Here is an 11,034-nt window from a genome sequence, read left to right as displayed (position 1 = left end):
AGCCGACAGAAAAGTGATCGACCCCGACCGAGCCCGAGACTAATTAAAATGTTTGTGTCCGAACCCGTCCGAAGCCCGAGACCACTGTAATAACAACAGAACCTGTGCGCAAGCAAGATTTTCTATGTGTGCTCCTCCATACTCAAAATAGCACGTGATAAATAGCCAAGATAGGCAAAGACGTTAGGATGAGGCAATTTGCAGTAGCCTAATTTAGTTACGCACGCATAGTAAGTATAAACACACACACACACACACGCGCACGCACACACACACACACGTGACAGCGCACCTTATGTTTCTTTCGGTTAGACTAACCAGAGATGTTGGGTGCGGTGATCAAATGCATGGGAGGGGCGTGAGAGGATAAGAAAGGCGAAAACTAGCGAATACGTTTTGGATGCAGTCAGCACGGCTATCGAAGTATTTGTTACGTTACTGTTAATGCAAATAAATCCCCGCGAGCCCTGTGAAGCTGGCCGCCGCTCCTTGTCGTTAAGAAGGATTGGCTATAATTTAACCCCGATGAAAACAGTAGCCTGTTCGGCCCCCAAGAGAATGTCATTTCCCCTGATGTCCATGCGGTCAATATAAAATCAGGAAAGGTTGCACGCGCATAGTTACAACTGTACAGTAAAAGTGACAACAATTAAGAAGAACCTACGTGAAGGACATGATATGTCACAGCGGACAAAGTAGTAACAGGAAACCTCTCCTACCTTACTCCACGTAGCTTGTGCGTCTTCTTAGTTATCCATATTATGTTCCTTGCTAGCACATGCTGGAAATGTAATCCTTGGCGAACAATGCAGTGACAAACTTCGTCATTTTATGTTCAACATTCAAGACAGCCTCGGCATGTTAAAACATGGCCTACACTAGGCCTACAACAAAAGACCATGCGTTCACTGACAACTGTTGATTTGGCGCTTATTAAGAAAGCAAGTTCACTAGGCATCCCTGCTCTGACTCGGAGTGAGCGTCCATGTTGCCACTGGTAACTGGCGCGCGCATACAGCCAATAATAATCACTCGCACGAGTAGCCTACCAACATTTTCATTTATGCATATTCAATTACTTATTTTTTAATCACAAAACTGCCGTTTGCATGAACTGAAACATTTCCTCTAGTTGCTTACAATTTTCACAATGTCTGTTTGCTTCAAGCCCGAGTCCGACCCGAGTCCAACAGATATTCTATTTTTTTTGTCCGAGCCCGGCCCGGCCCGGCCCGTCGGGTTCCGACCAGGCCCGTCGGGCTTCGGTCGGGTTGCCATGCTCTGGTGTGTGTGTGTGTGTGTGTGTGTGTGTGTAACTGCTCATCACAACATGCTTACTTGAGCATCTCCAGAGTACAGATGGAGTTCTTCAGCCCATTACAAATTTCTCCAACTTCTATATCTCCAATCTTGTTGCCACTGAGATCCAAACTCTTCAGTTTTGAGGATGGTTTGCGGAGGACACTTGCCAGTGCTGCACAGCTTTGTTTAGTGAGATTACAGTGGTTGAGCCTTATGAGGAAAACGACCTCAGTAAGTATATGTCATGCTCACAGTCACATAAATGCTTGCATGTAAATATTTTACCCCTATAGTGAAGATAATAAAGAAAGCACATACGCTGCTATCATACTTACAGAGCGGTTTGGGATTCCTCCAGTACAGGCAGCAGTCTTACCAGGCCTTCATCAGACTTGCCGTACTTCTTCAAGTCGAACACATCCAGCTTGTCCTCTGATGTCAGCAACACAAACACTAGTGCTGACCACTGGCCAGGTGAAAGTTGGGATTTTGAGAGAGTCCCTGCACTCAGGAAGCTCTGTATCTCCTTCACTAACGAGTGGTCATTGAGTTCATTCAGACAGTGGAAGAGGTTGATCACCCTTTCTGATGAAGGAGCTTCACTAATTCTTCCTTTGATGTACCTGATTGTTTCTTCATTGTCAGTCTGAAGATGTTGATTCTGCAGTAAGCCATGTAGTCGATTCTGGTTGGAGTCCAGTGAGAGGCCAAGAAGGAAACGAAGGAAAAGGTCAAAGCGTCCATCTTCACACTGGAAAGCTTTGTCCACAGCACTCTTCTGCATAGTGGTCATTGATGTCTGCATGTTTGGAGAGAGCATTCTTTTAAACCACAAATTACTTACTTGTGGTTGCTTTATTGACACAAGGTCTTTGCCTTGAATTCTCATCATCAGGAACACATATAAGGCTGCAAGATACTCCTGAATACTTAAATGCACAAAGCTGTACACTTTCCCCAGGATCACCCCTGATACTTCTTGAAACATTTGGGTGAAGATGCCAGAGCGAACTGCTGCCTCCTCCACATCAATACCACATTCTTTCAGATCCTTTTCATAAAAGATCAGGTTTCCTTTTTCCAGTTGTTCATAGGCTAGTCTTCCAAGATCAAGGAGACTAGCCTGGTTCCACTCAGGATCCTCATCATAGACGTTATCAAACTTCAGGCCCCGCTGTCTGTTTTGAAAGACAAGGAAGTATGTATACATCTCTGTCAACGTCTTCGGAACCTTTTCACCTCCTGCGAAGACCAGTTGAAGAACAGTAGCAGCAATCCAGCAAAACACTGGGATGTGGCACATGATGTAGAGGCTCCTAGATGATCTGAGGTGGGAGATTACTCTTTTTGCAACATTCTGATCACTGATCCTCTTCCTGAAGTACTCCTCCTTTTGTGCGTCACTAAAGCCTTGTACCTCTGTAACACGATCAACACACATTGGTGGAATTTGATTGGCTGCTGCTGGTCGAGAGGTGATCCACAATAATGCAGTAGGAAACAGATGACCTGTGATCAGGTTTGTCAAGAGCATGTCCACTGAAGACACCTCTGTGACATCAGTCAAACTATGACTTTTCTGAAAGTTCAGCTGAGGTCGACATTCATCCAGACCATCCAAGATGAACAACACTTTGCGCTTGTTTTGGCTCTGAAATGTTAACGGTTTAATTTCAGAGAAAAGGTGGTGGAGAAGTGCCATCATAGAGTACTGTTTTTCTCTAATGAGGTTGAGCTCCCGAAATGGTAGTGGAAATATGAAGTGGATGTCCTGGTTTTCTTTGCCCTCAGCCCAGTCCAGTATGTACTTCTGAACTGACACAGTTTTACCAATGCCAGCCACTCCCTTTGTTATGACTCTTCTGATCGGTTTATCTTGTCCTGGTAAGAGCTTGAAGATATCACTGCATTTGATTGGTGTCTCTTGTCCAGCTGATAGTTTGGATTTCATCTCAATCTGTCTGATCTCATGCTCCTCATTCACTTTCCTACTTTCTCCCTCTGTGATGTAGACTTCTGTGTAGATCTTTTCAAGTAGAGCAGAATCTCCTTGCATTTGTATTCCTTCAAACACACTCCGGTACCTGCTCTGAAGGCTCTTCTTCAACTCAGTGCGACAAACAACATCTTTTTCATCTATGTCACAGACAAATAAGAGATTCTTAAGAACACAAGAAATGGCCCAGAGGATACTGTACAATGTACACAGCAAATTACTTACTGTCTGGTACACTAAAATACTTAACAGCACAACCCTTACTTTCCTGCAGTTTTTCAACAAGCTCTTTCTGATCCATGGTCCTAAGGAAGTGCAGTGCCATCTTCAGAGCCCCTTCTCTGGCATCACTTTCATCATCATCATCTTTATGCTCAGATTTCTCTATGTAGTCTGGATTCAGAATCCTCTTGAATCTTTTCAGCTCATTCCTCAGGAATGCAAATATCTTATTTTCAAGCTCCTAGAGCACAAATATTTCAGGTTACTCTTCAGTGCAGTACAAGTGTTCTAATATAGTATTACAAATAAAGTAGAGGTTTCTGCCATTGTTTTGTGTGTTGTGAACTCCATGTGCATATTACTGTGCAACCAACCGTGTCCCTATTCAGCATGATAGAAATTATTGACATTCAAACCTGCAATATATGATCCGGATTGCACTGTGGAATTTTGGTTGACTGGGAACTGGCTGCATGTGATATGTTGTCCTCCATTTTGCTGCTGGGAAGAGGAAGATCACAGAAATGATGTTTTCTTGTTTTTAATATGATTAGAACTTCAGTGATGACTGGATAAACTATCCAGATTAGGTCTAACTTGAGGCACATGTTTCGATAAGGAGAGATCAGGTAGAGGTCAAGTGGACTCAGACTATACATTACAGTCATAATGACACACCTGACTCAGCCCAAGTGAAGAACAGCATTGGCTTTAGGTTGCGGCCGCCTTTATAAGGGGTGGAGGTGCACAGGTTTGGGAGAATTGTCAAACCGGAAGCAGCGGCAGGATGAACGTGACTACTATGTGACTACTATGTGACTACTACGTGACTATATGGACTTCAACTTATATGTATAGCGGGTGGAAGAGCAGGAGTTAAAGGGTAATTTCAACATGCAGTTGTAATGCTCACACTACCATGCACTTTTTTTCACCCAAGATCCTGGTCATTGTAGTGGTGACAGGTGTTTGTTTACATCAACAACAAAAAAATCTTGATTTATTCCCAAAAACATCCAGAAGGTTATGCAACATCAGCAGACAGTTAGCAAACAGCGATACCTTCTGGGTACATTTTTAGAGTAGGCCTATGTTAAGATTTTTAAAAAATGTAAACAAAAGCTGCCCCCATTAGAATAGCTCAGATCTCAGAAAGGGCTGAGCCAAAAAATGCAGCATCTCTGGGTACTGACAAGTCAAGGGTAGTGTGAGCAATACAACAGCATATTGAAATTGGCAGGAGTGCTCCTTTAAAAAGAAGACAAGTGGACCTACTGGGCGAGAAACCACCCAATCTGGGAACACTGCCACTGGGGGCTACCCCCTAAGATGGGTAAAGCATCACTTTGCTTTTGATATTCATATAAAAAAAACATAGAATGCCATTATAGAATACTTATATGATGCATATAAAATGAACTCCACTGTCTTTCAATGGGGTTTCATTTCTGGCAAATTAGAATTTGATTTGTAGCAAAAATAGAAAAACTTGGTATGGAAATATATGGAGTATAATGAAGAGGGAAGTATGGGTCACCACATCAAAGAACAAAAAAAGCTGACAGCTAAGCATCAATGATATCTGAGCTTTCATAACCCTCATGCAATGCCACTGCCATTGACTTCAATGTCAAACACAGTCAGGTCAACAGTCTAACCCAGTGTTTCTCAACCTTTTTTAAGGCGAGGCACCCTTTCAATTCATGAAAAATTTCAAGGCACCCCAAACCAACAAGCCGTAACATAGCATCGCATCCGATACCACACAAGCTTAGAAAAGTAACACATTTGGAAACGTCACACGACCTACGTTCGAAGTTGCAGCTAGCTGGAGCGACCTATATTTACTTTATTTTGCGTAAATGGGAGATGAAAGATTCCACTGACTAACATTAACTTATCAATTTAGACAAATATGTATTATATTATTACATAATTTATTTATCAGCCACGTTTCCGCGGCACCCCTGAGGGGGGCCCGCGGCACCCCAGGGTGCCCCGGCACCCCTGTTGAGAAACACTGGTCTAACCCATGACTGCGGTTTTGAGTAATGAACAAGGCTGAGACTTTTTAAAGCCTCGGGAAGCTTTTACCAGTGTTTAAAGTTAATTGGTTAATTCAGATGATTAGGTTAATAGCTTGTTTAGACAACCTTTTCATGATATGCTAATTTTTTGAGATAGGAATTTTGGGTTTTCATGAGCTGTATGCCAAAATCATCAATATTAAAACAAAACAAGACCTGAAATATTTCAGTTGGTGTGCAATGAATGTAAAACATATGGAAGTTTATTTTTTATCATTACATTATGGGGAAAAAATGAACTTTAACACAATATGCTAATTATTTGAGAAGGACCTGTATTAGTTATCAATTCTAAGTCAACAGTTAAGCAAACCTTTTACAAATCTGTTGGGAACTTACCTTGATGTCTCTTTTGGGTCTCCATGCTGGAATTTGATGAAACGATCCTGAGACTTGTCACTCTTCATAGACAGACAGGTGGAGGCAGGTGATGGAGGTCTCTTCTGATGTACTTGTCTATTGCACAAATATAAAAGCCAAGTTTTACAACAGAAATGTTCATACATGATTAGTCACAAACCTAATGTGAAGAGGTGAGAGTGATTCAGTGAAGTATGACACCCGATCTGCGTATTTCAAGTGTTATCTGCTCATTTTCACATTATGTTCGATAGGCGACAAAACTTTTGTCTTGTGAAAATCTGCCCTGTGTGTGCTCATTAAAGGGTCAATCTTTCTTTGGTGCATGACATTTATTTTTGTTCATACAACTTCATTCGGGAGGGTTGTAGCTTTCATATGAGTGACTTCTGAAGCCAAGTGATTAATTGAAAGTCAGGTTATTAGCTGTTGTTCCAAACAGATGGATAGGCGACAAAACTTTTGGAGATGGCTGTAGTGAATTCAGGTAAATTGGGCCACTTTTTTGCATATAAACGAATGGCCCAAAGTGGACCAGTTTACCCAATATCACCCAAGAACAATGTTTTTAAACATTTTATAATTTCTCATTGCACAAACCCCTATTTGTCACTGACCCACATACTGTACCTCTGCTCCTCTGTCTGCTTGTTCCATGTTTTGCTGTGTTTCTTCATTGCTCAAGTTTCCTCATTGGTTATCTCGTCACCGGATAACCATCTAGAGGCTGCATTACAGAAATACCAAAACACAAAACATTTCCCTCATTCTGTACTGTATAGCCTACATGGACAATTTTACAAGAAATTTTCATGTAGCCTACAGTATTTGCTTTAAAGGGACACTGTGTGAGATTCTTAGTTGTTTATTTCCAGAATTCATGCTACCCATTCACTAATGTTACCTTTTTCATGTACAGTTTTTGCTTTAACACTAAAAGCACTATATCTAATCTAAAGACCATATCTACACAGTCTTACGTTCACTTATCCAGATTTACATTTTTGTACCAATTTTGCATAATTTAGCAAAAATTGTGTGTTGCTCCTTTAAATGTTACTTATACAGACACATGGTTCGGGAGGAAGCCCACAAGTGATTGACAACCATCATTACTTGTTCCCGCCTTCACAGATATTACCCCTCCTTTCCCTTTCACCTCTCTTGCGCGAAGGCTTTCAGCAGAGATATTCTAGACAAAGATAAGTCATTCTAGTTCATTTCTGGTATCCACTTTCTGTCAGGTGAACGCCCCTTTAGGGCACCTTCGGTTAGGCGACCTTCAGAGTCCTCAGGTTGAGAATTAATGGAGTCCCCTTTGCACTGTAGATGGCGGTAGCGCACTTCTCGTGCAAACACCTCAAAAATAGAAGAAGGAGGAGGGGACAACGCCCCCTTAGGAGACCCAACTTGAGCACACACTTTTGCATTGGGTGGGCGGGTTTCGAAGCCTCTTTATTACTCCACCCTCTTTGCTTTCACTCTTGTCCCACCACCTCCCCATACTCCGCCTATTCACTAGAGCACCCAGCCACACCCCTCTATAGGGGTGGAGGCGGATCTCATCGCGTTTGATCTCCATTTAAACATAAACATCTCAGGCCAGCCAAGGGTGGGTTTCTCTAATCCGACCAAAATTAGCCTTCGGACCAAGTGAGTCCGATCGAAGTCCGACACAACAACTAACCAACAACTATGATTTCTCGAAAGCCTCAGACCAACGAAGTCCAATGTAGGTACGAAGTGAGTCCAATGACATTCCAACCAAGTATAGCATGTTACAGCATGCTATATGGATCCATTGACTTTCACTAGCTTAGCGACATGCTCCCTCTTTTAACTTGTTAAAGCAAGACAACGGCTTACATGAAAAATAAGACACTTTACCACCTTTATAAACCTTGGCCAACGATTTTAACTGTATTAAGCCCCAAAATAGTGGCATACCCCTTAAGGCCAAGTAACTAACTGCTTTTCACCTGCATTTTACAAAAACACAAAATGATGGCCCAATACACACTGAGAGAAAGAAGGACACGATGCGCTGTGTTGTTTTCTGATCCCCCGGACTGCACTACATGACGGACACATCATGCGCTATTTGGAGTGCACACTGCCGAAACAAAATTTGTTTTAACAGTAGCCTATTGGCCGGCTGCTTGTGACAGGCTTATACACTCGCCTCCAAAAGAGTTGTCGCCTATCCATCTGTTTGGAATAACAGCCAATAAACTGACTTTCAATTAATCACTTGGCTTCAGAAGTCACTCATATGAAAGCTACAACCCTCCCGAATGAAAATGTATGTACAAAAATAAATTTCATGCACCAACGAAAGATTGACCCTTTAATGAACACAGATAGGGCAGATTTTCACAAGACAAAAGTTTTGTCGCTTATCGAACATAATGTGAAAATGAGCAGATAAGTCACTTCAAAACACTTCAAATACGCAGATTGGGTGTCATACTTAACCCTTGTGTTGTGTTCGTAAGCTGCATACACCTGTGGTGTTCGGGTCATTTTTGACCCGTGATAACAAAACTCAGCCATAAAATACCCAAAAACACTAGTTATCATCAAATATTGTTTTTCATCTCATGACTAACTTGGTATGTATTCATATCCATGGAAATATTACTTTATGTATTCATCTTTTTGACTTTACTGGTCTTTTATCTTACATTATGCAAATCGTTTTTGATGAATAAACTATCAAAATCTGCATAAATTCACTATTAATACCTCCTAAAGTGATACAAGCAGGGCTTTTTTTGAGGGGGAGCAAGGCGGAGCTAGCTCCGGAAGCTCTGACGCGCGCTCCGGAAGCTCTGACGCGCGCTCCGGGAGCTCTGAGGTGCGCTCCCCCAGCTGGATCTTGACAAACGATATTTAAATGATAATAATAATCATAATGATACTAAATAAATACATAAATTAAAGTTTGTTTCGTGTTAATGTCTGGTTTAAATGTTGGTGATATCTCAATTCTAATTTGTCCCATGAAACGAGATAGGCCTAGGCTACTTATAACCACGTCAGTTTGATTTCAAAAATGCTGGGGACATTACCATAAACCTGAGAGAGGTTTGAAAAATACTGGGTACAAACTAAAGCTATTACGTCCGATTTGAGGTTTCATAAAATTATATCCTACGCATTGCTTCGATAGCCTATCTAATGCGGCATTGTGGCCATATTAAACACTAAACACCATCTGCGCTGTCTTGTTTATTTCTGATATCCTACGCTGAGTCATCTTTATCTTAAACATTATTAACGCAACAGTAGGGGCCTGATTGGTTAACCCGCTGTCTAGCCTTGCATAGCCTACTGTAAAGTTTAAGTTATCAGCCAAGTTTAACCTACACCTTGCAGACATTTGTGATACGAACTCCGTGATCAAATGCGTTCTGAATAGGCTACGACTGAATAGCCTATGAGCGCACGTGTTGTTGGCTTTTAAAATTGAGTTCTTGTTTGCTCGTTGTGTGTAATGCACAATGGCGCTATGCTTCATGAAAAATATTTCAGACCTTATATTTTCAGGTGTATGGTTTCATTTTAGTAACTGCATTTCGATTCAGTGACTGGAGATGTAACCGAATGAGTGGGGATCGAGGGCACTTTATAGGCCTAAAGTGTCGAGGGATATCGAGGGATTTTAAACAAAAAATATTAGTCTTAATTTACTTCAACATTAGTTATAATGGCGACTAGAAAAGGGGACCAGCAAATGTGATCTGGTCTTTGCGTTCTATTAATTTTATACGGTTATGCAGAGAGTATGAAACTGCAGCGCAGGGTATCCGGTGCAACTGCGTGTTTCCGAATTCGCTCTCGGCACGTAGGTCTACAGAGAAAGGATGGGTGATGCTGCGTTTACCAGAGCAAACTAACAAACTTTCCTCTTGGCATTGGCCTGCATGCTGAATAGTCCATTGTCTATTTTCCCAAATGAAATCAGAATATTTCCAGCACCAAGTAGCAGGTAGACTATTTACACCGCTCCATATTTGTATTTGATATTGCGCATAGCCTACACCCCACCCCCCCTGCGCTTTTTTTTTTCGCGCCGGAGCTACTCCTCCTCAGCGCTCCGGGACCTCCGACTTGACAAATTAAGCACTGAATACAATTAGTGATTATGTTGTCCATGTATTACAGCTGATATGAGAGTACAACAACCCCCAAATTTATTTTATTGGTTTTTCTCTAATATTGAAAAATATCATCAATAGTGGCATTTGTGGTGTTGAGGTCCAAACCAACCCAAAGAGATGTATAGCAGGATAAAGACCAAATGTCAACTAAATTAGTTTTTCAGTGCATAAAATCAATGTTTAAATATGTTGACTTGGTGTTTTTCAATATTTATATGATTTTAGTGTGGTAAATATACAAAATAACAATTCTGTCCGAGTCACAGCTATTCCACCAATCTAATGCAAAGATATTGGAAATGAACACATCAATTAACATGAAAAAAGTCATACTATTCATCTGAATCCCCTATGCCATGAACATGGACCATTATGTCATTGCCACATCAACTTTTTGGAAAGTGTAAGACCAGTTCTACATGTTTTGATGCCATTATGCATTTTTGATACGTTTTTTGGAAAAAATAATGTACAAAAATGTATTTTGCAAACAAATGTGCAAAAAATCTCATTATATAATGCAGAAATGGATTCCCTGACCATGAAAACATATGAGCAGACACCAGAAATACATCTGTACTCCTTTCACAGCAGGAGATATGACGTATTGTAGTGTATGGGACTGTCCGGCGGCCATATTGGATTTGGAATATGAAAAAGCCGGCAAAAAAAAATTCAGGCAAGAAATATATTTTCCTCACCATAAATCACCAAACTAAAGACAAGGGGCAATCAACAGCTTTTCAGAAATGCATACAACAGCCAAAAATCTATGCCGGGTCAATTTTGACCCTGAACACCACAGATGTAACTTTTTTTTTTTGGACCTTTAAAATTTACTAAAATGATAAAACATATTTTTTTTGTGTTGCCATGATTGTGACTGAGGATTAGATGAAGCCTT

The 11,034-nt window shown here is 41.1% G+C and overlaps 1 protein-coding gene across 1 annotated transcript in view; it reads right to left on the bottom strand.

Annotated features, from left to right (window-relative positions):
- The window catches only part of LOC134466144 (uncharacterized), a 79,203-nt gene extending 75,291 nt beyond the window's left edge, over window positions 1–3,912 (bottom strand). Inside the window, exons 1-4 of the mRNA XM_063220038.1 lie at window positions 3,895–3,912; window positions 3,563–3,761; window positions 1,638–3,438; window positions 1,339–1,512 (exon numbers count right to left, since the gene is read on the bottom strand). Of these exons, the coding sequence (XP_063076108.1) occupies window positions 1,339–1,512; window positions 1,638–3,438; window positions 3,563–3,761; window positions 3,895–3,912 (2,192 nt within the window). The remainder of the gene's footprint in view (window positions 1–1,338; window positions 1,513–1,637; window positions 3,439–3,562; window positions 3,762–3,894) is intronic.
- Between the last annotated feature and the right edge of the window lie 7,122 nt (window positions 3,913–11,034).

The sequence above is a fragment of the Engraulis encrasicolus genome, chromosome 16 (assembly GCF_034702125.1).
Source record: "Engraulis encrasicolus isolate BLACKSEA-1 chromosome 16, IST_EnEncr_1.0, whole genome shotgun sequence".
Classification (NCBI taxonomy): Eukaryota; Metazoa; Chordata; class Actinopteri; order Clupeiformes; family Engraulidae; genus Engraulis; species Engraulis encrasicolus.
This window is presented reverse-complemented; position numbering and strand designations above follow the sequence as displayed.